At 47.5% G+C, this 27,659-nt stretch overlaps 1 protein-coding gene across 1 annotated transcript in view; it reads left to right on the top strand.

The window, feature by feature from the left end:
* Positions 1-25,452, top strand: part of POU2F2 (POU class 2 homeobox 2) — a 219,699-nt gene extending 194,247 nt beyond the window's left edge. The window contains exons 13-16 of the mRNA XM_069201381.1: positions 3,305-3,371; positions 13,926-14,106; positions 20,890-20,951; positions 23,388-25,452. Coding sequence (XP_069057482.1) covers positions 3,305-3,371; positions 13,926-14,106; positions 20,890-20,951; positions 23,388-23,731 — 654 coding nt within the window. The 3' untranslated portion in view covers positions 23,732-25,452. The remainder of the gene's footprint in view (positions 1-3,304; positions 3,372-13,925; positions 14,107-20,889; positions 20,952-23,387) is intronic.
* The last annotated feature ends 2,207 nt before the right edge of the window (positions 25,453-27,659 follow it).

The raw sequence follows: 27,659 nt of genomic DNA, 5'->3' as shown, positions 1-27,659 counted from the left end.
AACGCCTCCCTGGTGCAGATTAAGACATTGCAGCAACTTGTGCTGCTTTGCTTTACTCCATAGCTATGGAGCCATGAAAAAGTGACGCAAAGTGGCTTTGCATGGCCTCATAGATATGATTGTGTAGTCAGCGCCACCCGAGCATCATAAAAAGTAAGGCTGCGGTGCCCCAAGGGGCTGATAAATATGCCTCCTAGTGCCTAACCCAGCCCATGATCTCCATGTAAACATAGACATCACTTCGGGGATCCGCGTGCCTGGCTAATGGAGGTCTGCTCAGCTTCCTGTGCTAGGCTTTGCACTCAGTAAAGAACAGCTTGTTGTAGATGAGGGAGAGTTACTCCTGTTTTTATTCCCCAAAGCAGCGGGTTCTAGAAGTATACGCGCCCGGCCCGTCGTGGTTTTTAATAAAGTGGAGCTCCACGCCCTCTCTCTGGATTGTGCGCCCTACAAAAGGTTCTGCCCCAGCGTTCACTACTCTTTATGTTCTCACAATACAACTTTGTTGTTAATATACCCTGTCACACCTTTTTTTCAATTTCTTTCCTTAGTGGGGAGGGGACAGCCCCCCAGGACCACCCCTATACTATTCCCTCTTCCCAATGGCGGTGAGTTCCTGTCCTTCATTCATTTCCATTTCCATCCATCCTGCACCCCACAGTTTTCAATCAGAAGATGCCTTGCTGGGCTGGGGGGCGGGTTAGAGGGGCTGACATCCCCTGTCGTGGCCGGGTGGCCGTCTTCACAATGCAGGCAGGTGCAGTCACTTCCCTTCACGGTTACTCTTGGGCAGCCCCTGCATTGGCCTTTCCCATCACATACCAATAGGGCCGGGTCATGGGTGATGCCAAATTACTAGGTTCTGGAGTGGGTTTAATATTGTAAGTTTAGGAAGCGGTCTGTAGACAATGGCATAGTCATGGACTAGGGCAGTCGTGGTAGTAGCGGTGTACCGCCAGCATGTACCCATGTCAACGCAATAGTCTGCTTGTGAGGTGGGTGAGATCATGTGTGGACTGTGGCACTAACAAGGGCATTCTGGCATTTCCTGCTCTGGCGGAGGTGCTGGCAGTCTAGAAGAGGGGAGATTGAGGCTACACATAAAACATTCTACTGCGTATCAAATGTTTCTTAGTTTCTGAAGTGCAGGGTTTGAACCCTGCTGTTCTAATAGGATATCGTATTTGCATCAGTGTCCAGTTCAGTAAACACATTCTTACAGTGAATGACAACATCTGTAATTTAGAGTGTCTGGATATATCAGTAGAATTGACTGATGTGTAAACATTTTATTATTATCAAGACCTTTGTTAGAGGCTATACATTCATGTTGGGAATGATGTGTGTTATTGAGGTGCATACGTCCTGCGGTATATACGTTGCCATATGCATCTGACTCTGGGGATGGTGACACCAGTACTCTGCTTAGGGGAGGTTGTTACCCTGTCAGATACTTCAGGCAGCTCTTCTTGTTTTAAGAAGTAGCATGTCTTGACATTGCACTTCTGAATGTAAGTTCTAGAACTTACAAAGAGTGGTCAAATCCCAATGTGAATGTGCTCGTCAACTTCCTGGCAGGGCCTATACGTGTGCCCATGATAGGCAGCCTGTCTTGGCACCGCCTCCAGAGAAAGATTGGACCTTATGCTGCACCTGTGCTGTGGGCATAGAGGATATCTGGCTGCTCAGTATTGGCTGTCATTGTGAAACTGAACGACTGACAAGCCACTGAATCCCTTTTAGGGACATCCCTCACTGTATGCACATTTCCACTACAGAAGAGGTCAGACGTGTTTCAGTGATACATGCTAAAGAATAGGGACTTCAGCAGGGGCTCAGATGGCATTCTTCCCCTAACACACTCTTGCATTGGTTATATTTCTGGGGCACCTGAGGGAAGGAATGAGAAGCAGCTTCTTTTGTGTAGACAATGTGCAAAACTGGACAGAGGAGGCAGAATAAACAGTGGAGTGTGTGACATCAGGAGGGAACCATGAGCAGCAGGGGCACAGATTTGCCAGTGCATGAGGCAGTTGAGGCAGCCATGGCACAGAGTAATGATGGAACAGAGCAGGTGGGCACAGAGCAGAGGGGCACAGAGCAGAGGGGCACAGAGCAGCAGGGGCACAGATTTGCCAGTGCATGAGGCAGTTGAGGCAGCCATGGCACAGAGTAATGATGGAACAGAGCAGGTGGGCACAGAGCAGAGGGGCACAGAGCAGAGGGGCACAGAGCAGCAGGGGCACAGATTTGCCAGTGCATGAGGCAGTTGAGGCAGCCATGGCACAGAGTAATGATGGAACAGAGCAGGTGGGCACAGAGCAGAGGGGCACAGAGCAGAGGGGCACAGAGCAGCAGGGGCACAGATTTGCCAGTGCATGAGGCAGTTGAGGCAGCCATGGCACAGAGTAATGATGGAACAGAGCAGGTGGGCACAGAGCAGAGGGGCACAGAGCAGCAGGGGCACAGGGCAGTGATGGAACAGAGCACCAGGGGCAAATATCAAAGGGGCACAGATTACCGGGGGCACAGCGCAGCTGCAGCACGGAGCAACCAGGGCACTGAGCAGCTGGGACACAGGGCAGTGGGGCCACAAAGTGGGGGGCGCAGAGCACTGGAGGTACAGGGCAGCCAAGGCACAGAGCAAAGGGCCACAAAGCAGCAGGGACACAGATCAGCTGGGGCACAGAGCATCTCAGGAAAAGAGCAGCATGCCACAAAGAAGCCGGGGTACAGTACAGTGCCCTGGTAGGTTTTAATTGAATTCACACACCCTGAATCACAGGTATTAGTCAAGTTTTGATTTCTTGTCTTCTCCATGAGGTTTTTCTAAACATTGTTGTTTTATTTTAGTATTGACACTCTCAGCACCTCCTTTTTTTGAAAGAGGTCACTTACCTGATCTCTGAGCTATATTTATATTTTGAAAAACCAAGCCCATAGAGAACACACTGTTTGGTAGTTTCTTGTACCCGTCCCCTGGTGATTTGTGGTCTATGTCACATCTTTAGATATTGAGTCCTGAAATAGACTTTTGACTAGAGTTGGGTGCAGGTGGCACATCGAGAGGGTCTTTGTGGCACATCCACTTGTATTATGGCATCCACTTTATTCAAGGGTTCCACTACTCTGTGCAGAGCCATCTGCGTAACAGCAGGGCCGATGTTGTGCACAGTCATGTTTTGGGATGAAAGTAGGCTGTGGGACTCGTGCTTCCCGAATGTGTGTCTTGAAGTTATGCAAATCTGTCACTAAGTTTTACAATTCATAATGTTTACTTTTTACTGGTTGTTTTATTTTGCAGGTGACAAATCAAGTGACTGGTGTGTCCCTGGCAAACTCACAGGCTTCCAGCAGCCTCAGCACAACAGGTATGTGGTGAGATTAATTACTCCACCCCATCCTCCCTGGATTTTCGTCACTAGATCTTTCCAAAAACTGCCCTTGAGTTACTTCAAAATCAGAGGGTCCAAATGATAGTTTCACAGTGTTTGCACTACTCCCTGGCTGCATGCTGATGCATCTCTGGCGGTGTGCGGCTCCCTGCGTGCGCCGGGCTGCATTCCTGGCTGTATGTTAGTTGTATTTAAATATGCTCAATAACAGTTTGTATGTGTGGCTGCCTACCCCATTGTGTGCAGCATTTTGTGGCTGTCTTTTCTGTAGAGCTGACTGTTTGCAGCTGCTGTGCAATTGCTTATTTTTGTGCATTAGGCATCTTGCCCAACTATCCCCAATAACCAGCAGTCCTCAGTCACAAAACACTCCATCAAGCTGCCCAGAATTAAACTTGTGGTTGAAAGCAAATACATGGCACAGCCTGTAAGTTAGGACCCCAATCAGTGGGAAGACGGTTATTGTAGTGCTTTACAGTGGTGGTAGATTTTGTATGTTGTTGTAGTGCTTGTACACTGATGGTAGCTCTTGTGTGATTATTGTAGTGCTTGTACAGCGGTGGTAGTTCTTGTGTGGTTAATGTAGGGCTTGCACAGTGGAGGTAATTCTTGTATGGTTGTAGTGTGTGTACAGTGGTGGTAGATTTTGTATGGTTGTTGTAATGCTTTACAGTGGTGGTAGTTCTTGTACGGTTTTAGTGCTTGTACAGTGGTGGTAGTTCTTCTACGGTTGTTGTAGTGCTTGCACAGTGATAGTAGTTCTTGTATGGTTGTAGTATGTGTACAGTGGTGGTAGTTTTTGTATGGTTGTTGTAATGCTTTACAGTGGTCGTTGTTCTTGTATGGTTTTAGTGCTTGTACAGCGGTGGTGTTCTTGTACGGTTGTTGTAGTGTTTGTACAGTGGTAGTAGTTCTTGTATGGCTGTTGTAGTGCTTTACAGTGGTGGTAGTTCTTGTACAGCTGTAGTGCTTTACAGTGGTGGTAGTTCTTCTACAGCTGTAGTGCTTTACAGTGGTGGTAGTTCTTGTACGGTTTTAGTGCTTGTACAGTGGTAGTAGTTCTTGTATGGCTGTTGTAGTGCTTTACAGTGGTGGTAGTTCTTGTACAGCTGTAGTGCTTTACAGTGGTGGTAATTCCTGTACAGTTCTTGTAGTGCTTGTACGGTGGTGGTAATTCTTGTACAGTTGTTGTAGTTCTTTACAGTGGTGGTAGTACTTGTACGGTTGTGGTAGTGCTTGTACAGTGATGGTAGTTCTTGTATGATTGTTGTAGTGCTCGTACAGCGGTGGTTGTTCTTTTACAGGTGTTATAGTGCTCGTACAGTGGGGGTTGTTCTTGTAGAGTTGTTGTAGTGCTTGTACAGAAATGGTTGTCTTCGTATGGTTGTTGTAGTGCTTGTAAAGAGGTGGTAGTTCTTGTACAATTGTAGTGCTTTACACTGGTGGTAGTTCTTGTATGGTTGTTGTAGCGCTTGTACAATGATGGTAGTTCTTCTACGGGTGTTGTAGTGATTGTACAGTGGCGGTCAATCTTGTGCAATCGTAGTAGTGCTTGTACAGTGGTGGTAGTTCTTGTACGGTTGTGGTGATCCTTGTACAGTGGTGGTAGTTATTGTACGGTTGTTGTGATGCTTTAGAGTGGTGGTAGTTCTTGTATGATTGTCGCAGTGCTTGTACAGTGCTGGTCATTCTTGTGCAGTTGGGGTAGTGCTTGTACAGTGGTGGTAGTTTTTATATGGTTGTGGTAGTACAGAGATGATAGTCCTTGTATTTTTGTTGTAGTGCTTGTACACTTGTTGCACTGCTTGACAGTGATAGTAATTCTTGTGTGATTGTTGTAGTGCTTGTACAGTGGTGGTTGTTCTTGTACGTTTGTTGTAGTACTTGTATAGCGGTGGTAGTTTTCTTATGGTTGTTGTGGTTCTTTACAGTGGTGGTAGTTCTTGTATGGTTGTAGTGCTTGTACAGTAGTGGTAGTTTTTGTATGGTTGTTGTAGTGCTTGTACAGTGGTGTTTTTGTTGTATGGTTGCTGTAATGCTTGTACTGTGGTGGTAGTTCTTGTATGGTTGTTGTAGTGCTTTACAGTGGTTGTAGTTCTTGTATGGTTGTTGTAGTGATTGCACAGCAGTGGTAGTTCTTGCACAGTTGTAGTGCTTGTATACTGATGATAGTTTGTGTGTGATTGTTGTAGTGCTTGTACAGTGGTGGTTGTTCTTGTACGGTTGTTGTAATGCTTGTACAGTGATGATAGTTCTTATACAGTTCTTGTAGTGCTTGTACAATGTTGGTAGTTCTTGTACAATCGTTGTGGTGCTTGTACAGTGGTGGTAGTTCTTATACGGTTGTGGAAGAGTGCTTCTACGATTGTAGTAGTGCTTGTACAGTGGTGGTAGTTTTTGTATGGTTGTTGTGCTTGTACAGTGGTGGTAATTCTTGTACAGTAGCTGTAATGCTTGTACAGTGGTGGTAATTCTTGTATGGATGTTGTAGTGATTGTACAGTCGTGTTAGTTCTTGAACGGTTGTTGTAATGCTTGCACAGTGGTGGTTGTTGTATGGTTGTTGTAGTGATTGTACAGTGGTGGTAGTTCTTGTAAGGTTGTAGTGATTGTACAGTGGTGGTAGTTCTTGTACGGTTGTTGTAGTGCTTGAACAGTGGTGGTAGTTCTTGTACGGTTGTTGTAGTGCTTGTACAGTGGTTGTAGTTCTTGTACAGTTGTTGTAGTGCTTGAACAGTGGTGGTAGTTCTTGTACGGTTGTTGTAGTGCTTGAACAGTGGTGGTAGTTCTTGTACGGTTGTTGTAGTGCTTGAACAGTGGTGGTAGTTCTTGTATGGTTGTTGTAATGCTTGCACAGTGGTGGTTGTTGTATGGTTGTTGTAGTGATTGTACAGTGGTGGTAGTTCTTGTAAGGTTGTAGTGCTTGAACAGTGATGGTAGTTCTTGTACGGTTGTTGTAGTGCTTGAACAGTGGTGGTAGTTCTTGTACGGTTGTAGTGCTTGAACAGTGGTGGTAGTTCTTGTACGGTTGTTGTAGTGCTTGAACAGTGGTGGTAGTTCTTGTACGGTTGTTGTAGTGCTTGAACAGTGGTGGTAGTTCTTGTACGGTTGTTGTAGTGCTTGAACAGTGGTGGTAGCTCTTGTACGGCTGTGGAAAACTATGCATTTGGCATAGTGCTTGTACGATTGTTGTAGTGCGTGTACAGTGATGGTTATAATGGGTTTGCCACTGTTGCTTCGTACCACATGAAGCATTCACTTTGCCTTAGGTAGGGAATGTGTGCAATCTTCCTAGTTACCAAATGAAATAACTAACAAACCATTGGACTCTTCACTGCTCGGCTTGCATGAAGCAAAGCAACGTAGAAATTCATTGCTTACAACACATGGACATCTGTAGAAAAGCAATCAGTGTGTTGCAAGATATGGAAATCAGCACAAAGGAATGCTGCTTTTCTTTTGCAATCACTCTCAGTCTCTTTCAAGCCCACTGTGTGGAAGTGGCAGGATCCCTGCTGACACCGTGAGTGGGATAGCGAATATGGAGAGGTTCCTGTCTGTAGGAACAAGTGAATCGGGGAAGAGGCAGCGCAGCATAAACCAGGGATTACCTGCAGCCCGGAAAGGTAAGGACCGGTCCGGACCTGAGGAATGGAACAGGCTGGACAGGAACCGGTTGGGATTACCTGCAGCCTGGAAGGGTAAGGACCGGTCCGGACCTGAGGAATGGAACAGGCTGGTCAGGAACAGGTTCAGATTACCTGCAGCCTGGAAGAGTAAGGACCGGTCAGAACCTGAGGAATGGAACAGGCTGGACAGGAACCGGTTGGGATTACCTGCAGCCCGGAAGGGTAAGGACCGGTCCGGACCTGAGGAATGGAACAGGCTGGACAGGAACTGGTTCGGATTACCTGCAGCCCGGAAGAGTAAGGACCGGTCAGAACCTGAGGAATGGAACAGGCTGGACAGGAACCGGTTGGGATTACCTGCAGCCCGGAAGGGTAAGGACCGGTCCGGACCTGAGGAATGGAACAGGCTGGACAGGAACCGGTTGGGATTACCTGCAGCCTGGAAGGGTAAGGACCGGTCAGGACCTGAGGACTGGAACAGGCTGGACAGGAACCGGTTGGGATTACCTGCAGCCCGGAAGGGTAAGGTACGGGTCCGGACTTGAAGAATGGAACAGGCTGGGCAGGAACCGGTTGGGATTACCTGCAGCCCGGAAGGGTAAGGACCGGTCAGAACCTGAGGAATGGAACAGGCTGGACAGGAACCGGTTGGGATTACCTGCAGTCTGGAAGAGTAAGGACCGGTCAGGACCTGAGGAATGGAACAGGCTGGACAGGAACTGGTTGGGATTACCTGCAGTCTGGAAGGGTAAGGACCGGTCAGGACCTGAGGACTGGAACAGGCTGGACAGGAACCGGTTGGGATTACCTGCAGCCCCGAAGGGTAAGGACCGGTCAGAACCTGAGGAATGGAACAGGCTGGACAGGAACCGGTTGGGATTACCTGCAGTCTGGAAGAGTAAAGACCGGTCAGGACCTGAGGACTGGAACAGGCTGGACAGGAACCGGTTGGGATTACCTGCAGCATGGAAGAGTAAAGACCGGTCGGGACCTGAGCACTGGAACAGGCTGGAGAGGAACCGGTTGGGATTACCTGCAGCCTGGAAGGGTAAGGACCGGTCCGGACCTGAGGAATGGAAGAGGCTGGACAGGAACTGGTTGGGATTACTTGCAGCATGGAAGAGTAAAGACCGGTCGGGACCTGAGCACTGGAACAGGCTGGACAGGAACCGGTTGGGATTACCTGCAGCCTGGAAGGGTAAGGACCGGTCCGGACCTGAGGAATGGAAGAGGTTGGACAGGAACTGGTTGGGATTACCTGCAGTCTGGAAGAGTAAGGACCGGTTAGGACCTGAGGACTGGAACAGGCTGGACAGGAACCAGTTGGGATTACCTGCAGCCTGGAAGGGTAAGGACCGGTCCGGACCTGAGGACTGGAACAGGCTGGACAGGAACTAGTTGGGATTACCTGCAGTCTGGAAGAGTAAGGACCGGTTAGGACCTGAGCAATGGAACAGGCTGGACAGGAACCGGTTGGGATTACCTGCAGTCTGGAAGAGTAAGGACCGGTTAGGACCTGAGGAATGGAACAGGCTGGACAGGAACCGGTTGGGATTACCTGCAGTCTGGAAGAGTAAGGACCGGTTAGGACCTGAGGAATGGAACAGACTGGACAGGAACCGGTTGGGATTCTGCAGCCTGGAAGAGTAAGGACCGGTCCGGACCTGAGGAATGGAACAGGCTGGACAGGAACCGGTTGGGATTACCTGCAGCCTGGAAGGGTAAGGACCGGTCCGGACCTCAGGACTGGAACAGGCTGGACAGGAACTGGTTGGGATTACCTGCAGCCCGGAAGGGTAAGGACCGGTCTGAACCTAAGGACTGGTTTAGGCTGGTCAAGAACCGGTTAGGACCAGCACTGCTGATGGTTTTTATGACATAAACCATGGTTCAAGTTGATTCCTGCTTTAGGCTCACATGTAGGTCATTGAGTTTACCACTCTTTCCATCGGTATGGCCTGACACACAAACTTGGAATACTTCCTCACACGTGCTAGTAGTTATCGAAAATGGATGTACAGTTTCCTTTAAAGTTAACTTTAAAGAGTCTTCAATAATCCAGATTTGACATGGGAAAGCCTCTTCAGATAACTTTGCGACCTACAGGTAGTAAGAGTATACCTGTGAGAACAAGTTCACAATGTTGGAGGTTTGAGAGCCTGGGATCTGGAGACTGGCAGTGACTGGGGTAATGCCAACGGGCGTAGGCAGATGAGATTCCAAGAGCACAAGAGCCAATGAACACAAGGATAACAGACACACCAGGAAAGTACAAAGCAGATTAACAAAGGACTGTCATAAATGATAGTTTGTGTGCTCCAGAGAAGACTTTGTGTAAGTAAAAGAAATCCTAATGAAGCAAGTAAGTGTAAATCTCATGGACTGCCAGGAAACATCCAGCAGCCCTTCGGGAAGAGGACAGCAACAGTGAATCTCTGTGCCTGGGGCATCAGACCATAGAGTTCACTGCCACCCAGGGGAATGTAGCTCGGATAAGACTTCTGGATAAGACTTCCAGATAACTCCTTGCCACCAGGACGACCATGCTCCAGTCTTGGACACTGAATGACCAAGTTAGTGCATTTTAGGAATTTGCTTGCTTCTATGCATCAGTTGAACAAGGTGGACTAAAGTTCCATAGGGCAATGGATTTTAAAGGAAAAAGCGTGATGGGAGAATGATGTCCATTACGACATGTAGTCATCTGGTATTTGTCGGTTTGGGGATAAGGAGGAACAGATTCTAAGAAACAGGGAAAGAAGCAAGAGTGACAGAACACAAAAACAGGGTGCACAATGGATTCCAAGAAACAGGGAACACAGCAACAGTGGCAGAGACAGGAACAAGGTCCAAACAGGATTTTTCAGAAACATGGAGCAGAGTAAAAGTGACAGAATACAGTAAGAGAGCTCCAAAAGGATTCTAAGAAAGAGGGAACAGAGCAAGAGTAACAAAATCCAAATAAAGCAGATGGGCCCAGCCTAACTGAATGGAGAAGCAAGGCATACATAAGAAAATAAGAAGTGCACAGGAAGGAGAAGGACAACCAGGGCTCTACCTCCTTGGTGGGATAACCTCAACGGTACAGCGAAGAAAAGAACTACCTGGACCAGAATGCATCAGTATGATGATGTGAAAAATAGGACTGGAGTGAAAAGCAGAGCAAGGTATACAGCGTGTTGTTTACAGTGAAGCAAGGGCGAAGGTAGGATCCCACAGGGCCACCTGAGTTGCCTCCTGGTGCCAGCATCCTAACAGAAAGGCAGTGTTCAGAGACAAACTGTCAGCAGTGAGGCAGTTTGTGGATTAGACATGAGTCCTGAAGGGTAGATGAAGCCACTGTCACTGCTGAGAACTCCTCCTAGAAGGAGGACTCAAGCAGGCCCCACAAGAACTCCTCGTCTTGCTCACTTGAATCCAATCCTCTTGGTTTGCCCCAGGCATGTTCTGTTTCTAGTTTCAGCCTATGTGGTTGGTTGGCACTGTCTATGATCGGTCTGTTTAATACTTCTTTTATATCAACTGGGCTACAATCTTTGGAAGCCTTTGACTGTTTCACTTTTTGGGCACTTCCTGGCTGTTCAGACATACCCAGGAAATCCACAAAGCCACCCTACCTCTGAACCCACAGCAAGGACTAGGAGGTTGAGGCTATGAAACCTCTCTGCTGTGGTCGCAACATCTTTCCAATTTAGAATTGTATCTGAAGGGCGTGGGCCTGGTCTTTGTGTGTGGGGGGTGCTCGTGACATGTGCTTGTATGTTTGTATGTATATGATATTACTAAAGTGGGAACCTAGCCTAAGGCAGCAGAGCTCTGTGCAAGGTCCAAGGCGAGCTTAACATTGGCGAGTAATAGGAAAGGAATCTTTGTATGTGTCTGACTGCTCTCTGACTTACTGTGTGTGTCTGTCTGATCTCGTTACTCTCTGATTACTGTGCTGCATGTGTCTGACCGCTCTCTGATGTACTGTGTGTGTGTGTCTGATCTCATTGTTACTCTCTGATTACTGTACTGCATGTGTCTGACCGCTCTCTGACTTACTGTGTGTGTCTGATCTCATTGTTACACTCTGATTACTGTACTGCATGCGTCTGACCGGTTTCTGACTTACTGTGTGTGCCTGATCTCATTGTTACTCTCTGATTACTGTACTGCATGTGTCTGACTGGTTTCTGACTTACTGTGTGTGTCTGATCTCTTTGTTACTCTCTGATTACTGTACTGCATGTGTCTGACTGCTCTCTCACTTACTGTGTGTATGTCTGATCTCATTGTTACTCTCTGATTACTGCTCTGCATGTGTCTGACTGCTATCTGACTTACTGTGTGTGTGCCTGATCTCATCGTTACTCTCTGATTACTGCACTGCATGTGTCTGATTGCTCTCTGACTTACTGTGTGTGTCTGATCTCATAGTTACTCTCTGATTATTGTACTGCATGTGTCTGACTGCTCTCTGACGTACTGTGTGTGTCTGATCTCTTCGTTACTCTCTGATTACTGCACTGCATGTGTTTGACTGCTCTCTGACTTACTGTGTGTGTCTGTATGATCTCGTTACTCTCTGATTACTGTGCTGCATGTGTCTGACCACTCTCTGATGTACTGTGTGTGTGTCTGATCTCATTGTTACTCTCTGATTACTGTACTGCATGTGTCTGACCGCTCTCTGACTTACTGTGTGTGTCTGATCTCATTGTTACACTCTGATTACTGTACTGCATGCGTCTGACCGGTTTCTGACTTACTGTGTGTGCCTGATCTCATCGTTACTCTCTGATTACTGTACTGCATGTGTCTGACTGGTTTCTGACTTACTGTGTGTGTCTGATCTCTTTGTTACTCTCTGATTACTGTACTGCATGTGTCTGACTGCTCTCTCACTTACTGTGTGTATGTCTGATCTCATTGTTACTCTCTGATTACTGCTCTGCATGTGTCTGACTGCTATCTGACTTACTGTGTGTGTGCCTGATCTCATCGTTACTCTCTGATTACTGCACTGCATGTGTCTGATTGCTCTCTGACTTACTGTGTGTGTCTGATCTCATAGTTACTCTCTGATTATTGTACTGCATGTGTCTGACTGCTCTCTGACGTACTGTGTGTGTCTGATCTCTTCGTTACTCTCTGATTAGTGCACTGCATGTGTTTGACTGCTCTCTGACTTACTGTGTGTGTCTGTATGATCTCGTTACTCTCTGATTACTGTGCTGCATGTGTCTGACCGCTCTCTGATGTACTGTGTGTGTGTGTCTGATCTCATTGTTACTCTCTGATTACTGCACTGCATGTGTCTGACTGCTCTCTGACTTACTGTGTGTGTCTGATCTCATTGTTACTCTCTGATTACTGCACTGCATGGGTCTGACTGTTCTCTGAGTTACTGAGTGTCTGATCTCATTGTTACTTTCTGATTACTGCGCTGCAGGTGGCTGGCTGTTCTCTGAGTTACTGAGTTTCTGATCTTATTATTACTCTCTGATTACTGCACTGCAGGTGGCTGACTGCTCTCTGACTTACTGTGTTTGTGTCTGATCTCATTGTTACTCTCTGATTACTGCACTGCAGGTGGCTGACTGCTCTCTGACTTACTGTGTGTGTCTGATCTCATTGTTACTCTCTGATTACTGCGCTGCATGTGTCTGACTGCTCTCTGACTTACTGTGTGTGTGTGTCTGATCTCATTGTTACTCTCTGATTACTGCACTGCAGGTGGCTGGCTGTTCTCTGAGTTACTGTGCGTCTAATCTCATTGTTACTCTCTGATTACTGCACTGCATGTGTCTGACTGCTCTCTGACTTACTGTGTGTGTGTGTCTGATCTCATTGTTACTCTCTGATTACTGCACTGCAGGTGGCTGGCTGTTCTCTGAGTTACTGTGCGTCTGATCTCATTGTTACTCTCTGATTACTGCGCTGCATGGGTCTGACTGTTCTCTGACTTACTGTGTGTGTGTGTCTGATCTCATTGTTACTCTCTGATTACTGCACTGCAGGTGGCTGGCTGTTCTCTGAGTTACTGTGCGTCTGATCTCATTGTTACTCTCTGATTACTGCGCTGCATGGGTCTGACTGTTCTCTGACTTACTGTGTGTGTGTGTGTCTGATCTCATTGTTACTCTCTGATTACTGCACTGCAGGTGGCTGGCTGTTCTCTGAGTTACTGTGCGTCTGATCTCATTGTTACTCTCTGATTACTGCGCTGCATGGGTCTGACTGTTCTCTGACTTACTGTGTGTGTGTGTCTGATCTCATTGTTACTCTCTGATTACTGCACTGCAGGTGTCTGACTGCTCTCTGACTTACTGTGTGTGTGTGTCTGATCTCATCGTTACTCTCTGATTACTGCACTGCAGGTGTCTGACCGCTCTCTGACTTACTGTGTGTGTCTGATCTCATTGTTACTCTCTCGTTACTGTACTGCATGTGTCTGACTGCTCTCTGACTTACTGTGTGTGTCTGATCTCATCGTTACTCTCTGATTACTGCACTGCAGGTGTCTGACCGCTCTCTGACTTACTGTGTGTATCTGATCTCATTGTTACTCTCTCATTACTCTATTGATGGCTTTCTGGGTGCTGGATTTTGACTACCTGTTGTGTGACTGTCTCTGAGAGCAACAGCCTGTGGTTGGCTGATTTGTGGTTCCTGTGGCTGACGTGTACTGCCTGACTCTATCTGCTCTGTACTGCCTGGCCCTAGCTGCTTTCTACTGCCTGTCTCTAGCTGCTTTGCACTGCCTGACCCTGGCCGCTTTGCACTGCCTGACCCTGGCTGCCTGACCCTAGCTGCTTTGTGCTTCCTGGCCCTGTGATATGCTCTGGGCCGTGATCTCTCTGCATTCTCCAGACCCAGGAATTGCTGCTGATTCTGACGGAGTACATCTTTTCTTTCAGTTACTACCTTGTCTTCAGCGATGGGGTCGCTGGCCCCCAGCAGGACATCAGGAAGCGGCGGAGTCCCCTTGCTCAATTCCATCCCTTCAGTCACCCCACCTCCCCACAACAGCACAAACCCAAGTCCCCAAAGCAGCAGTCATTCGTCCATCAGCTTGTCCGGACTGAATCCCAGCACAGGGTAAGTTGCGAGCACATCTGCTGCCATGACACAGGAGTGAGCGCCTGCAGGGCTCAGGAGTTGTAGCGCCTGCTAGATGCATTTAAGAAGAACCACTTGGGAATTACACACCAGGGCACAGAGACACGTAACAACACCGCGTATAGATCCAGGCCTCCCAAGCATCACACCCCAGCACAGAGGCAACCCCTTTACACACCCCATACATTGTCTCCCTGCACAAGGATACTTGGTGAGGCCTCCAAACCCAGATCCTGAACCAGGACTTTGAGGCAAGCCTCAGAGAGAGGCCTTTAACCCTGGAGCAAGTGCCATAGATTGCCTCCCAAGCCCCACCTCCCATGCCAGGACAGAGTGAGACCCCTACTCCTTTAACCCTGGAGCAAGTGCCATAGATTGCCTCCCAAGCCCCACCTGCCATGCCAGGACAGAGTGAGACCCCTACTCCTTTAACCCTGGAGCAAGTGCCATAGATTGCCTCCCAAGCCCCACCTCCCATGCCAGGACAGAGTGAGACCCCTACTCCTTTAACCCTGGAGCAAGTGCCATAGATTGCCTCCCAAGCCCCACCTCCCATGCCAGGACAGAGTGAGACCCCTACTCCTTTAACCCTGGAGCAAGTGCCATAGATTGCCTCCCAAGCACCACCTGCCATGCCAGGACAGAGTGAGACCCCTACTCCTTTAACCCTGGAGCAAGTGCCATAGATTGCCTCCCAAGCCCCACCTCCCATGCCAGGACAGAGTGAGACCCCTACTCCTTTAACCCTGGAGCAAGTGCCATAGATTGCCTCCCAAGCACCACCTCCCATGCCAGGACAGAGTGAGACCCCTACTCTTTTAACCCTGGAGCAAGTGCCATAGATTGCCTCCCAAGCCCCACCTCCCATGCCAGGACAGAGTGAGACCCCTACTCCTTTAACCCTGGAGCAAGTGCCATAGATTGCCTCCCAAGCCCCACCTGCCATGCCAGGACAGAGTGAGACCCCTACTCCTTTAACCCTGGAGCAAGTGCCATAGATTGCCTCCCAAGCCCCACCTCCCATGCCAGGACAGAGTGAGACCCCTACTCCTTTAACCCTGGAGCAAGTGCCATAGATTGCCTCCCAAGCCCCACCTGCCATGCCAGGACAGAGTGAGACCCCTACTCCTTTAACCCTGGAGCAAGTGCCATAGATTGCCTCCCAAGCCCCACCTGCCATGCCAGGACAGAGTGAGACCCCTACTCCTTTAACCCTGGAGCAAGTGCCATAGATTGCCTCCCAAGCCCCACCTCCCATGCCAGGACAGAGTGAGACCCCTACTCCTTTAACCCTGGAGCAAGTGCCATAGATTGCCTCCCAAGCCCCACCTCCCATGCCAGGACAGAGTGAGACCCCTACTCCTTTAACCCTGGAGCAAGTGCCATAGATTGCCTCCCAAGCCCCACCTCCCATGCCAGGACAGAGTGAGACCCCTACTCCTTTAACCCTGGAGCAAGTGCCATAGATTGCCTCCCAAGCCCCACCTCCCATGCCAGGACAGAGTGAGACCCCTACTGCAGGGGGCAGTTTCCAGGCTCACTCACCAGCGCTGAGACAGCCAAACCACATCAGGGCAAGATCTGGCCCTCCACTCAAGAGCTCAGGAACAGGCCTCCCACCCGCAAGCAGGTCCCCCACACCAGCACGTGCAGTGAGCACAGGCCCTGGCACTTCTGGTTAGCAGTCATCCGATCCCAGATGTCTGCAAACAGGACAAGCTGCATTGCTTCCTTCTTAGATATTTCTACAGCTACCTTGTGATGCTTAGGTTGGGCTTCTGAGCCTCAGTGCTGTGCAGAGCTGGACATTTTAACAGTATAATCCCTGGCCTTGGCCCTCTGTCTCCACAAATCCAAGCTCTCAGGGGGCGGGGCCTGCTTGTCTCTCAATGTAGAGCACCTCTTTCTCTCTCAATGCACAGCACCTCTTTCTCTCTCAATGCACAGCGCCTCTTTCTCTCTCAATGCACAGCGCCTCTTTCTCTCTCAATGCACAGCACCTCTTTCTCTCTCAATGTACAGCGCCTCTTTGTCTCTCAATGTAGAGAGCCTGTTTATCTCTCAATGCACAGCGCCTCTTTATCTCTCAATGCACAGCGCCTCTTTCTCTCTCAATGCACAGCGCCTCTTTCTCTCTCAATACACAGCGCCTCTTTCTCCCTCAATGCACAGCGCCTCTTTCTCCCTCAATGCACAGCGCCTCTTTCTCTCTCAATGCACAGCGCCTCTTTCTCTCTCAATGCACAGCGCCTCTTTGTCTCTCAATGTAGAGAGCCTCTTTCTCTCAATGCACAGCGCCTCTTTATTTCTCAATGCACAGCGCCTCTTTCTCTCTCAATGCACAGCACCTCTTTCTCTCTCAATGCACAGCGCCTCTTTGTCTCTCAATGTAGAGAGCCTCTTTCTCTCTCAATGCACAGCGCCTCTTTCTCTCTCAATACACAGCGCCTCGTTCTCTCTCAATGCACAGCGCCTCTTTCTCTCTCAATGCACAGCACCTCTTTCTCTCTCAATGCACAGCGCCTCTTTGTCTCTCAATGTAGAGAGCCTCTTTATCTCTCAATGCACAGCGCCTCTTTCTCTCTCAATGCACAGCGCTTTGTTCTCTCTCAATGCACAGCGCCTCTTTCACTCTCAATTCACAGCGTCTCTTTCTCAATGCACAGCACAGAGCTTCTTTCTTTCTCAATGCACAGCACCTCTTTCTCTCTCAATGCACAGCGCCTCTTTCTCTCTTAATGCACAGCGTTTCTTTCTCAATGCACAGCACAGAGCCTCTTTCTCTCTCAATGCACAGGGCCTCTTTATCTCTCAATGCACAGCGCCTCTTTCTCTCTCAATGCACAGCGCCTCTGTCTCTCAATGTAGAGAGCCTCTTTATCTCTCAATGCACAGCGCCTCTTTCTCTCTCAATGTACAGCACCTCTTTCTCTCTCAATGCACAGCGCCTCTTTCTCAATGCACAGCGCCTCTTTCTCAATGCACAGCACAGAGCCTCTTTCTCTCTCAATGCACAGCGCCTCTTTATCTCTCAAGGCACAGCGCCTCTTTCTCTCTCAATGCACATCGCCTCTTTCTCTCTCATTGCACAGCGCCTCTTTCTCTCTCAATGCACAGCGCCTCTTTGTCTCTCAATGTAAAGATCCTCTTTATCTCTCAATGCACAGCGTTTCTTTCTCTCTCAATGCACAGCGCCTCTTTCTCTCTCAATACACAGCGCCTCTTTCTCTCTCAATGCACAGCACCTCTTTCTCTCTCAATGCACAGCGCCTCTTTGTCTCTCAATGTAGAGAGCCTCTTTATCTCTCAATGCACAGCGCCTCTTTCTCTCTCAATGTACAGTGCCTCTTTGTCTCTCAATGTAGAGAGCCTCTTTATCTCTCAATGCACAGCGCCTCTTTCTCTCTCAATGCACAGCGCCTCTTTGTCTCTCAATGTAGAGAGCCTCTTTATCTCTCAATGCACAGCGCCTCTTTCTCTCTCAATGCACAGCGCCTCTTTCTCTCTCAATTCACAGCGTCTCTTTCTCAATGCACAGCACAGAGCTTCTTTCTTTCTCAATGCACAGCACCTCTTTCTCTCTCAATGCACAGCGCCTCTTTCTCTCTTAATGCACAGCGTTTCTTTCTCAATGGACAGCACAGAGCCTCTTTCTCTCTCAATGCACAGGGCCTCTTTATCTCTCAATGCACAGCGCCTCTTTCTCTCTCAATGCACAGCGCCTCTGTCTCTCAATGTAGAGAGCCTCTTTATCTCTCAATGCACAGCGCCTCTTTCTCTCTCAATGTACAGCACCTCTTTCTCTCTCAATGCACAGCGCCTCCTTCTCAATGCACAGCGCCTCTTTCTCAATGCACAGCACAGAGCCTCTTTCTCTCTCAATGCACAGCGCCTCTTTATCTCTCAATTCACAGCGTCTCTTTCTCAATGCACAGCACAGAGCTTCTTTCTTTCTCAATGCACAGCACCTCTTTCTCTCTCAATGCACAGCGCCTCTTTCTCTCTTAATGCACAGCGTTTCTTTCTCAATGCACAGCACAGAGCCTCTTTCTCTCTCAATGCACAGGGCCTCTTTATCTCTCAATGCACAGCGCCTCTTTATCTCTCAAGGCACAGCGCCTCTTTCTCTCTCAATGCACAGCGCCTCTTTCTCTCTCATTGCACAGCGCCTCCTTCTCTCTCAATACACAGCATCACTTTGTCTCTCAATGTAAAGATCCTCTTTATCTCTCAATGCACAGCGCCTCTTTCTCTCTCAATGTACAGCACCTCTTTCTCTCTCAATGTACAGCACCTCTTTCTCTCTCAATGCACAGCGCCTTTCTCTCTCAATGCACAGCGTCTCTTTCTCAATGCACAGCACAGAGCCTCTTTCTCTCTCAATGCACAGCGCCTCTTTATCTCTCAAGGCACAGCGCCTCTTTCTCTCTCAATGCACAGCGTCTCTTTCTCAATGCACAGCACAGAGCCTCTTTCTCTCTCAATGCACAGCGCCTCTTTATCTCTCAAGGCACAGCGCCTCTTTCTCTCTCAATGCACAGCGTCTCTTTCTCAATGCACAGCACAGAGCCTCTTTCTCTCTCAATGCACAGGGCCTCTTTATCTCTCAATGCACAGCGCCTCTTTGTCTCTCAATTTAGAGAGCCTCTTTATCTTTCAATGTACAGCGCCTCTGTCTCTCAATGTAGAGATCCTCTTTATCTCTCAATGCACAGCGCCTCTTTCTCTCTCAATGTACAGCACCTCTTTCTCTCTCAATGCACAGCGCCTCTTTGTCTCTCAATGCAGAGCACCCCTTTCTCTGTCAATGCACAGCGCCTCTTTCTCTCTCAATGTACAGCACCTCTTTCTCTCTCAATGTACAGCACCTCTTTGTCTCTCAATGTACAGCACCTCTTTGTCTCTCAATGTACAGCACCTCTTTCTCTCTCAATGTACAGCTCCTCTTTGTCTCTCAATGCACAGCGCCCCTTTGCCTCTCAGTGGACAGGGCCTTTGTCTCTCAATGTACAGGGCCTCTTTGTCTCTCAATGTACAGTGCCTCTTTGTCTTTCAATGTGCAGCGCTTCTTTGCCTCTCAATGGACAGGGCCTCTTTGGAGAGAGTATCTTGGCCACCACACGTTGTCCCCACCTCTCCGTGCACACATTGGACAGTCCCTCCTGTGCTGCTCTTTCCTCCATCTCTCTGCACACACAGTAGACAGGACCTTTTGCACCACAGTGGGCAGGACCTCTTGTTTCCACCTCTATACTGTGAACAGGGTCTCTTGTTCCACCCCATGTCTCCACCCGTCTATACAAAGAGTGGAAATGATGCGTTCGGCACCTCTCCTTGGGTCCAATTCCGCAACTGCGTTTTGTAGTGCATGAAGCGTACCACAGCAGCACCACCCCTGCCCTTCTAGGAGTTCCTCATACTTGCACCTCCAGAGTTGGCGGTAGGTCTTCCTCATATCTTGCCCACTCTGCTGGAACAATTTTCCTTCGCAAAGTCGGATGTGCTCAGACCCTTCCAAGTTCAAAAGACTCTGGAAGACGTGGATGTTCTAACTGCACTATTCTGGCACTTAGTAGCCAAGTGCTGAGATACTCCTTCGGGTGTGAGTCTCCGTGCTATAGCAAGTGCCCATAACATGACATGACATGACATGACATCACATCACATAACATAAATTACTACAGTTCTAAAGGTTTCAAAACAGGTGTAAATGTACTCCAGTCCAGCCCTGCAGTAAATCAAGCACCACGAATGGCCAATCACAGGCCCTGCAGCACGCTCCCATAGAAAATAATTGAGGCGGGATTTAAAATAGCACCCCATAGGAACTAATGTTAAATAAATACAATTATAGCAACATTTAATATACATACTATATATTTCAGTTAGTGTTAAAAATATATAATCATTTTATTTTTTAAAGTGTAATAATCATTCCAATTTAAAATAAAAACTAAATCCAACTTCTATATGCTTTTTAAAAAAATAAAGTTAATTTCAATTAATTCACAGATCCCTCTTAACATAGTTACATATTAAATACAAATGTTACAGTGTTGTTTTAATTAGCCTTTAAGAAATATTATTTATAAATTAAATGCATATTTTTAAAAAATATTATTGAATACACATTTAATTTATTCAGTTAATGTGCTGTAACAATTGATTTTATTAGTTCTAGATTAATAATACATACTTGTAATTATTTTATGTTTATATTTTACATACAAATATTTTTTTTAAAGATTCATAAACTGTAATATGTCTCTTATTACTTTCCTATAGACATATAAGTCTTCTCGGAAATAACACATAGCACAAAAGTGTAGCCATACACCTAGGTGTAGTAGTAAATAAACAAATGAGTAAATCTGCACATGTATATGTATCTTTGTGTCTAAGCCCCCTTGCACATCCCTCCCCTCCTCAGCGCCTTGAGACCCTCACGGGTGAGTAGTGTGCTTTACAAATTCCTGATTGGTTGGTTGTCTCCGCCTCTCTCTCTGCACACAACAGACACCTTCAGAAGCACATCATCGACAGGGCCCTCTCGCTTTCTCTTTTCTTGGCGCTACTCGGCACGCACCGGACAGGTCCTTTTGTGCTTACCTTTGTCACCACCTCTCTGTACCCTCCAAGGGCAGGGCTGTAATGGAGGGCCTTCTTTACCCCTGCGCTCTTTGTAGATGTACCAAGTATTTCTCTGACTATCCATCCAGCTGTTCTCTCTTTCTTGACTTTCACCTGCTTTGATTTTTCCAGAAGCACAATGCTAGGGGTGAACTCTGCCCTCATGGCCAACAACCCTCTGGCCACGATCCAAGGTGGGTGCCAACACTTCTCACCCCATGCCATCCGTCCACCCCATGTACATTTCCTTCTCGTGCTCCTGCTGTATTTGTTCATCTCCAGGGCGGACAGTGGGGGTCAGCAAGAGCGGCACATTTCCCTCTGTGTCCAGACTTCCTCTCTTTCCTTGTCTTATCCATTCCATCCACGTCTGTCTGAACGTTTGGACTTCCCACGCACCCACGCCTTGTGCCGGGGTCCTCTAGCTGGCTGCAGATAGCTAATCCTGACCAGCTCAAGATTGCCACTAAAGAATGAGAGAAGATGAAGAGAGTGTCAGAAGCTCAGGAAAGAGGCAATGTTTTTTGGAAGATTTGTACAGTGAGGAAGGGACCCATCAAAGGAAATTGCTACTTAGGGCAGATTTACAAAAAGTAGTGCAGTGCGCGCAGCTAGTCACCTTGCTGCGACGTGTCACTTGGAAAGGGCAACAATACGCCGCATTTAATGAAAATGGCGAATTTCTGCCCTTTCGCCCCACGCAGGCGTACAATGGGCTGCCTAGCACAAATGCAGGACCCTTGGACCACAGTGCAAGGGTGCCATCGTTCCATGCAGGATTGTTTTTGTGCAGGAAGGGGCACCTTCCTGCACAAAAACAATCAAGGAGGCGTTTTCTTCTTTCTCTGTGTGCACAGTGCAGCACGCATGGACAGGGGACAAACCAGGAGAAATAAAGATGTCTCTCCTCGTTGCACCTCCCTAGTGAGAAGTAAGGTTTTGGGGCATCCTCGGGTGTACCAGGGTTGGTCAATCTGGGGTGCATCACAATCTATGGGTGGTGCATGGGACCGCCCAGCGCAGCTCCCATGGTATGGCACAGTGATTTGCACTGTCTTTCCTTACTCCACATCTACGAAGTTGTTCAACGCCGCGCAGGGAGCCTTTGCGTGGCCTCATAGATATGGTTTGAAGGAATGTGTTGCTGATGCATCACAAAAGTGAAGCAACAGCAGTGCAAGGGGGGTGGGGTCATAAGTACACCTCTTAAGGTTGTGTGATGTAAAGATGACCAGGTCTGTTGCACCGTCTGTTTGGAAATGACAGGTTAATCGGATACTGGGGTGGGTCACTGTATGTGTATGGATCATGCACCAGACGAAGGACAGCACACACACCACCGGGGCCACTATATGGAGCATGTTGTGGATGGACTGGATCTGCACACTAGGTTAGATCGCTGTGTGGAGCTTGCCTGAGTGTAGCCGGCTGGACACGCACTAGCGTGGGCCACTTTTTGCAGCCTGCCTGAAAGTGATGGGGCATATTAAGTTGGTCACTTTATTTGTGTGACCAACGCAGAGCCTGTGCACACTCTGATGGCTCACTGTATACCACATGCTTGACTGGGACAGGCTCGTAGAACAATAGCTGGCCACTGAAAAAAGCTTTGCCGGCTGGGACAGGCCGAGCACACAGCGGGTCGGAACATACAACCTAATGGTACATGACTGAACATACTACTTTCAGTCACTGGATAGGTATGAAACATATCCAAGTGGGATAGGTTGGGCAGACTAGGGTTGTTCTCTTTCTGTACTAACTATGGCAGGGAGGAACTGGCAGGTCAGACACTGAGGGCCCAATTCACAAAGATAAAGTTAGACCAAAAGTCTAACTTTACTGCTTTTCGGTATTCACAAAGCTGAAGTTAGACCAAAATACTTTAGACTAAAAGTCCAACTTCGACCAAAAATCTAATTTAAACCAAAAGTCTAACTTTACCTCTGTAAATACAGAAACATAGTAAAGTTAGACTTTTGGTCTAAGTTAGATTTTTGGTCTAAGTTGGACCATTTGTCTAAGTTAGTCTTTTGGCCTAATTTTACCTTTGTGGATACTGAATAGTAGTACAGTTAGACTTTTAGTCTAAGTTAATCTTTTGGTCTAACTTTACCTTTGTGAATACCGAAAAGCAGTAAAGTTAGACTTTTGGTCTAAGTTTACCTTTCTGAATCGGGCCCTGAGGTGAGTAACTGTGATTTGTGAACAAAAAGCTCAGTATATTTTGACTACTCCTGCCAAGCGCATACTTGGCAGGAGTGGGCAACCATAGTAGTCATAGAGTGCACACTTAAAAGAGACAAGATGGCCACACACTAGTGTGAGCCACTATACAGAACACAGGTAACTGGCGCCAGGTGTGAGCAGATTAAAGAGGGTTATTATATAAAGAATGGCTTGGAGGGGCAGGTGAGTTCCTGTTTCATACTCAGTGCTGTGTCGTACCCCCCCCCCACCCTAGGTTCATCATCCCCTTGTAAGTCATAGCATTGATGTACCATGTCTATTTCACCTTACCCAGTGCTTGATTTCGAGGCTGTGTGAGTACACCTTGTTGTCTTGAGGTCCGCAATGCCCATTTCCTTACCTCTCTCTGTTTCTATCCTGCTTCTCTCCTTCTCCCCCAGCACTAGCCAGTGGTGGTAACCTACCCATCAGCGGCTTGGACAGTGGAGGGAACCTTGTGTTGGCCACCGCGACCTGCAGCCCCGGCACCCAGAGCATCGTGACCTCACCGCTCTTCCTGAACCATGCCGGCCTGCCTCTCATCAGCACCAACCATGGGGTCAGCCTAGTGTCCGCGGCGGCTGCCGCCATGGCTGCCTCGATCTCTGCCAAATCACCAAGCCTTTGCAGCCCCTCCGGCTCCTCATCTTCCTCCTCCTCATCATCCTCCTCATCCAGCGAGGCTGCACAGACCCCAGCCCCGCCAGGAGCTGGCATTTCTGAGCTGGGAAACAAAGGCGAGTGAGCGCCCTGGTGGCTTCTGCCACGGTCTCTTTTTCTCTCTCCGAACCGGACGGCGTGCGTGCCGAAGAGGGAATGGAGAAACCAAAAAAACCTATAAAAAACATACCAAAACAACTTAGCGCCTGCCCGCCATGAGGGGAGGAAGCTCACGCCAACAGTAGATACCAAAAAAGTGAAATTAACCAAACAGCAAACACCAAGAGACTCGCTGTACTGCGACCAATTCATGAGTGCATGAAACGGAAACCAAAAACAAGAACCCACAGTCAGAAATCGACAATTTTTATCCTTGTTTTTTTGACAAAAACCTTGAAAAGAAAAACCAACCTCAGCATTTTCTTAGTTTGTTTTTTTTTTGGTCTGGACACTTCAAGACTAAAAATGATAAAACAAAAAAGCAAAAGAAGATGTGAAAACTTTTAAGCCAAGTGGCGCTGCCAAATATCAATAGCTTCACCCAAAGGTTTTTGTACATATGTTTTTTTTAATATATATACATATATATATACACACACATATATATTTGAATTTGTTTTAAGAGAATACAGTATTGAGTTTATTTTCGTTTATTATATTTGTATAATTGTTTCTTTTTTAGTGTCACGATTTTTTTTAAAGAAGTTTGTTTAGATTTTGTTGCTTGAAACCCATTTTTTTTTTTTTTACCATATCCATGCTTTATTTCCTGATTGCATGGAAGTAGTCTTTTTGTTTCACACTCAACAAATCTGAAACAAACTCGGCCTACTTGTTTTGTAGAATTTTATTTCTATTCCCAAACTGGACTCTTTACTTCCCTTCGGGAATCAAAAATATTTTTTAGTTTAATTTATTACAATTAATATAATTTGTGTTAAAGATATCTATCTGAAAGATTAGCTCTCCAGTGCCTGTTAGGGCGAGTTGATGTTCCAAACAAACATGATCAAAACTGGAAAATTAAGAAAAACAACCAGGATCTTCAAGAAAAGCTTTTGCATGGAAGCGAGGGACGCCAGCTCTCTGCAAATCTCCTGCAGGATGTCTTTGTATTTATTTTTTTTCTGTTCAGTTTTTTGTTGCTTTTGTCGTCTTGGTGACCGGAGAAGTTGTAAACCAAAAAGGAAAAAACAGCAAAACTAACCAAAAACCAATGCCGCAAAATCCAAATGGGCAAGAAGAAGTACTGTCAACTAAACTTGACGTGCGATTGGTTGGAGTATCCTGTAGTGAGCGATTTACCTTTCTCTGCCTACAAATACCTCATTAACAAATTAAGAAGCCAGATGTTGTACAGAACAAAATCACGCAAGAGGGAGGGGACCTTGAACCAAAAAAAAGCAAACCAAACCAAACCAAACCAAAAAGTAACCCCACAAAGGTTATGAAAGTACCCCTCCCTCGCCGTCTGAAAAGCTTTACGTGGCTTCTTAAATGTTTTGTTTCAATATTTTTTTTCCTCTAAACCAAAGTCTAGCTTTGCTGAGAAGGATGTTAGCCATGGGGATTCCAAGAGTGTGAGAACTCCAAGGGAGAACTTTGACAGAAAGGCAAAGTTAAAAAAAAGAGAAAGGTAGACAGAAGGAATGACATTGAATGGAAAACACAATTAACAATGAAAGAAATACACAACACACACAGAGCGAAAGAACACACGAACGGACACAAACACAAAGCATGGAAAATAGAAAGAACATACAGAAAGAAGGAGACAAAGGAAAACAAAACAAAAGAACAGTTCAGAAAGGAAAGAATAAAATACCAAAATACAAAGAACGGTACAGAAAGGATAAGCGTGACAATGCAAAGTTTGCCTGAAAAAAAGACAAAGCCTTTGAGAGGGCAAGACTAGAAAAGAGGGCGAGAAACATATTAATAGAAAGAAGGAATGCTACGCAGAAGGTGCAAAGTTATGGGATTTTTGGAAAAATATGGAACAAAGGGGGCTTCGAACTTTGACATTTCTTAAAGGAATAATGACCTCATGGTAGCTATTGAGTAGATGTGTTTTAGATGTCAGGTGGTTGACAAGAAAATATACTGTGAACAGTGAACTCTCTCCAAAAAGAAAACGACCACACCATACCAAAAATAATAATAATATATAGATATATATATATATGTGAAATGTCCCCAGCCTCTGATCCCTCCTCCCCATGCGGAAAGACACAGTGAATGGACTTCTCTGCACCCTGAGGCCTACGTGTTACTGATGGAGCCTGTCCAGGTGCAAGGGGAGGGGAAGACCTGAGGATGGAGCATGGGGGTGCGGGGGAGGCAGGGGGTAGGACATCCTTCTCTGCCCTCATGTGGACTAAACTCATGCTTCCTGCTAAGTACTGCTTGAGTGGTGGATTTTGCCATGCCTGGAAAAAAGCGTTTTTCGGATGCACCTCCGCAGGACAGACTCATGGTGGGAAGACACATCTAACTTGTTGAAGGTCCTCATTGGTAGAATGGGGGAGGGGGTGTGGAAGGGCTTGGGGGCCTCTGGTCTGGGCGCCCTGTGCATCCCCTGCCATCGCCACCACTTGCCTAAACCCTCCTGTGTCATGCAGGAATTGCCAAAAGATGGTGGTGCAGGGCGGTGGGGGGTGCAGGCATGCAGGTGTTGAACTGGAGGGGGGCTGGGAGAACAGAAATTTCCACACCACTCTCACACACTATTGAAGCAGAAGCACGGTGGAATGCGACTGTCAAACCATGTGTTTTTAGAGAGCGCGAACGCACAAGCGTGCGTTCAGAGCCTCCGGTTAGAGAATTTGAGTGCACGTCTTATGCTTTGTTTGGAGAATATGATTCTGCACTCTGCTCTGCTGAGGGATCCTGAGGGTACACTCCACTCTTCTGCTGACTGTTCAAAAAAAAAAAGAAAACATGCTATTCATTCTAGACCAAATATTTGACTATCTCCTCCAAGGGATGGGGTCAGAACAGCACCTGGGCTTGTGCACAGGTGAGGGGAAAGGAAGAGTGGGGGGGCAGGAAAGGACCACTTCATGATTTTGTGTTAGTTTGTGTGGTGGTGGCTAAAACTTCCAAACCATTTCATGTATCTTTGGCTCTTTTCCATGTAAGGTTTGGATCTAGGGAAAATAATCTTGGCAGAGGTTACAACTCAGCAGCCCCTCTGCTCGTCACCTGCCCAAGGAACCCCTTCTGCCAAATTTTTCTTCTACTTCAACTCACCTTTCAGACATTGGAGACAGCATGTCTTTTTATATTCCTATCCAGCGAACACCCACAGAATATTCCCAATCCTCATACCCCGTCCGTCTGAAGACCGCGGAATGTCCACGAAGGCGGCCGAACCCGTTACTATTCTAAGGACAGTCACACAAAGAATGTCTCCCCCACTAGGTTCCAGCAGAAATCTGGTCTGTCTCTGACCACAATTCCAAATTCCCTTTCTCTCTGTCTCCCCATAACCTTCAGCCACACCTGTGTACCAGTTCTGCCTTCCCTCCCCCTGAAAGAGCTTTAAGCAGCTGTTAAACCAAATATTTAGAGGCGACGCCTTCAGTAGTGGTCCGGCTCCTTGGCCCTAACGCTGCCCTGCGGTCAGGGCTTGGCGCTAGTGCCTGGCTCCTTGGCCTGGTGGCTCCTCTGCTTCTGGGTCTGGTGCTGCCACCCTGGCCACCCACTACCAGGGATTTGGAGATAGCCTGTTAACATACCTCAGATGATAGAGATAAACCAAAAAATGAACTTGCATATGTTAAAGGAATGTGTCTTTTGGGCAGGCCTTGTGGCACCAGGGGGCAACGCGCAGGCCTCCGCAGATGGGGTGGTAATCGGGCAGAAGCTAATGCATTGTTTATTTTTGCCTGAATTCTGAGCCCTGTCGCTGTGAACCAATGTGCAGAGTCCGGCACTGGTGCTTGATGGTGCTATATGAGCACTGACTATGGGAATAGGGAGCAGAGCTGATCAGTCCCTGCAATAGAATA

This window comes from Pleurodeles waltl, chromosome 7, assembly GCF_031143425.1.
Source record: "Pleurodeles waltl isolate 20211129_DDA chromosome 7, aPleWal1.hap1.20221129, whole genome shotgun sequence".
Lineage (NCBI taxonomy): Eukaryota > Metazoa > Chordata > Amphibia > Caudata > Salamandridae > Pleurodeles > Pleurodeles waltl.
The sequence above is the reverse complement of the archived record's forward strand: the minus strand, read 5'-3'. Positions and strand labels throughout refer to the sequence as shown.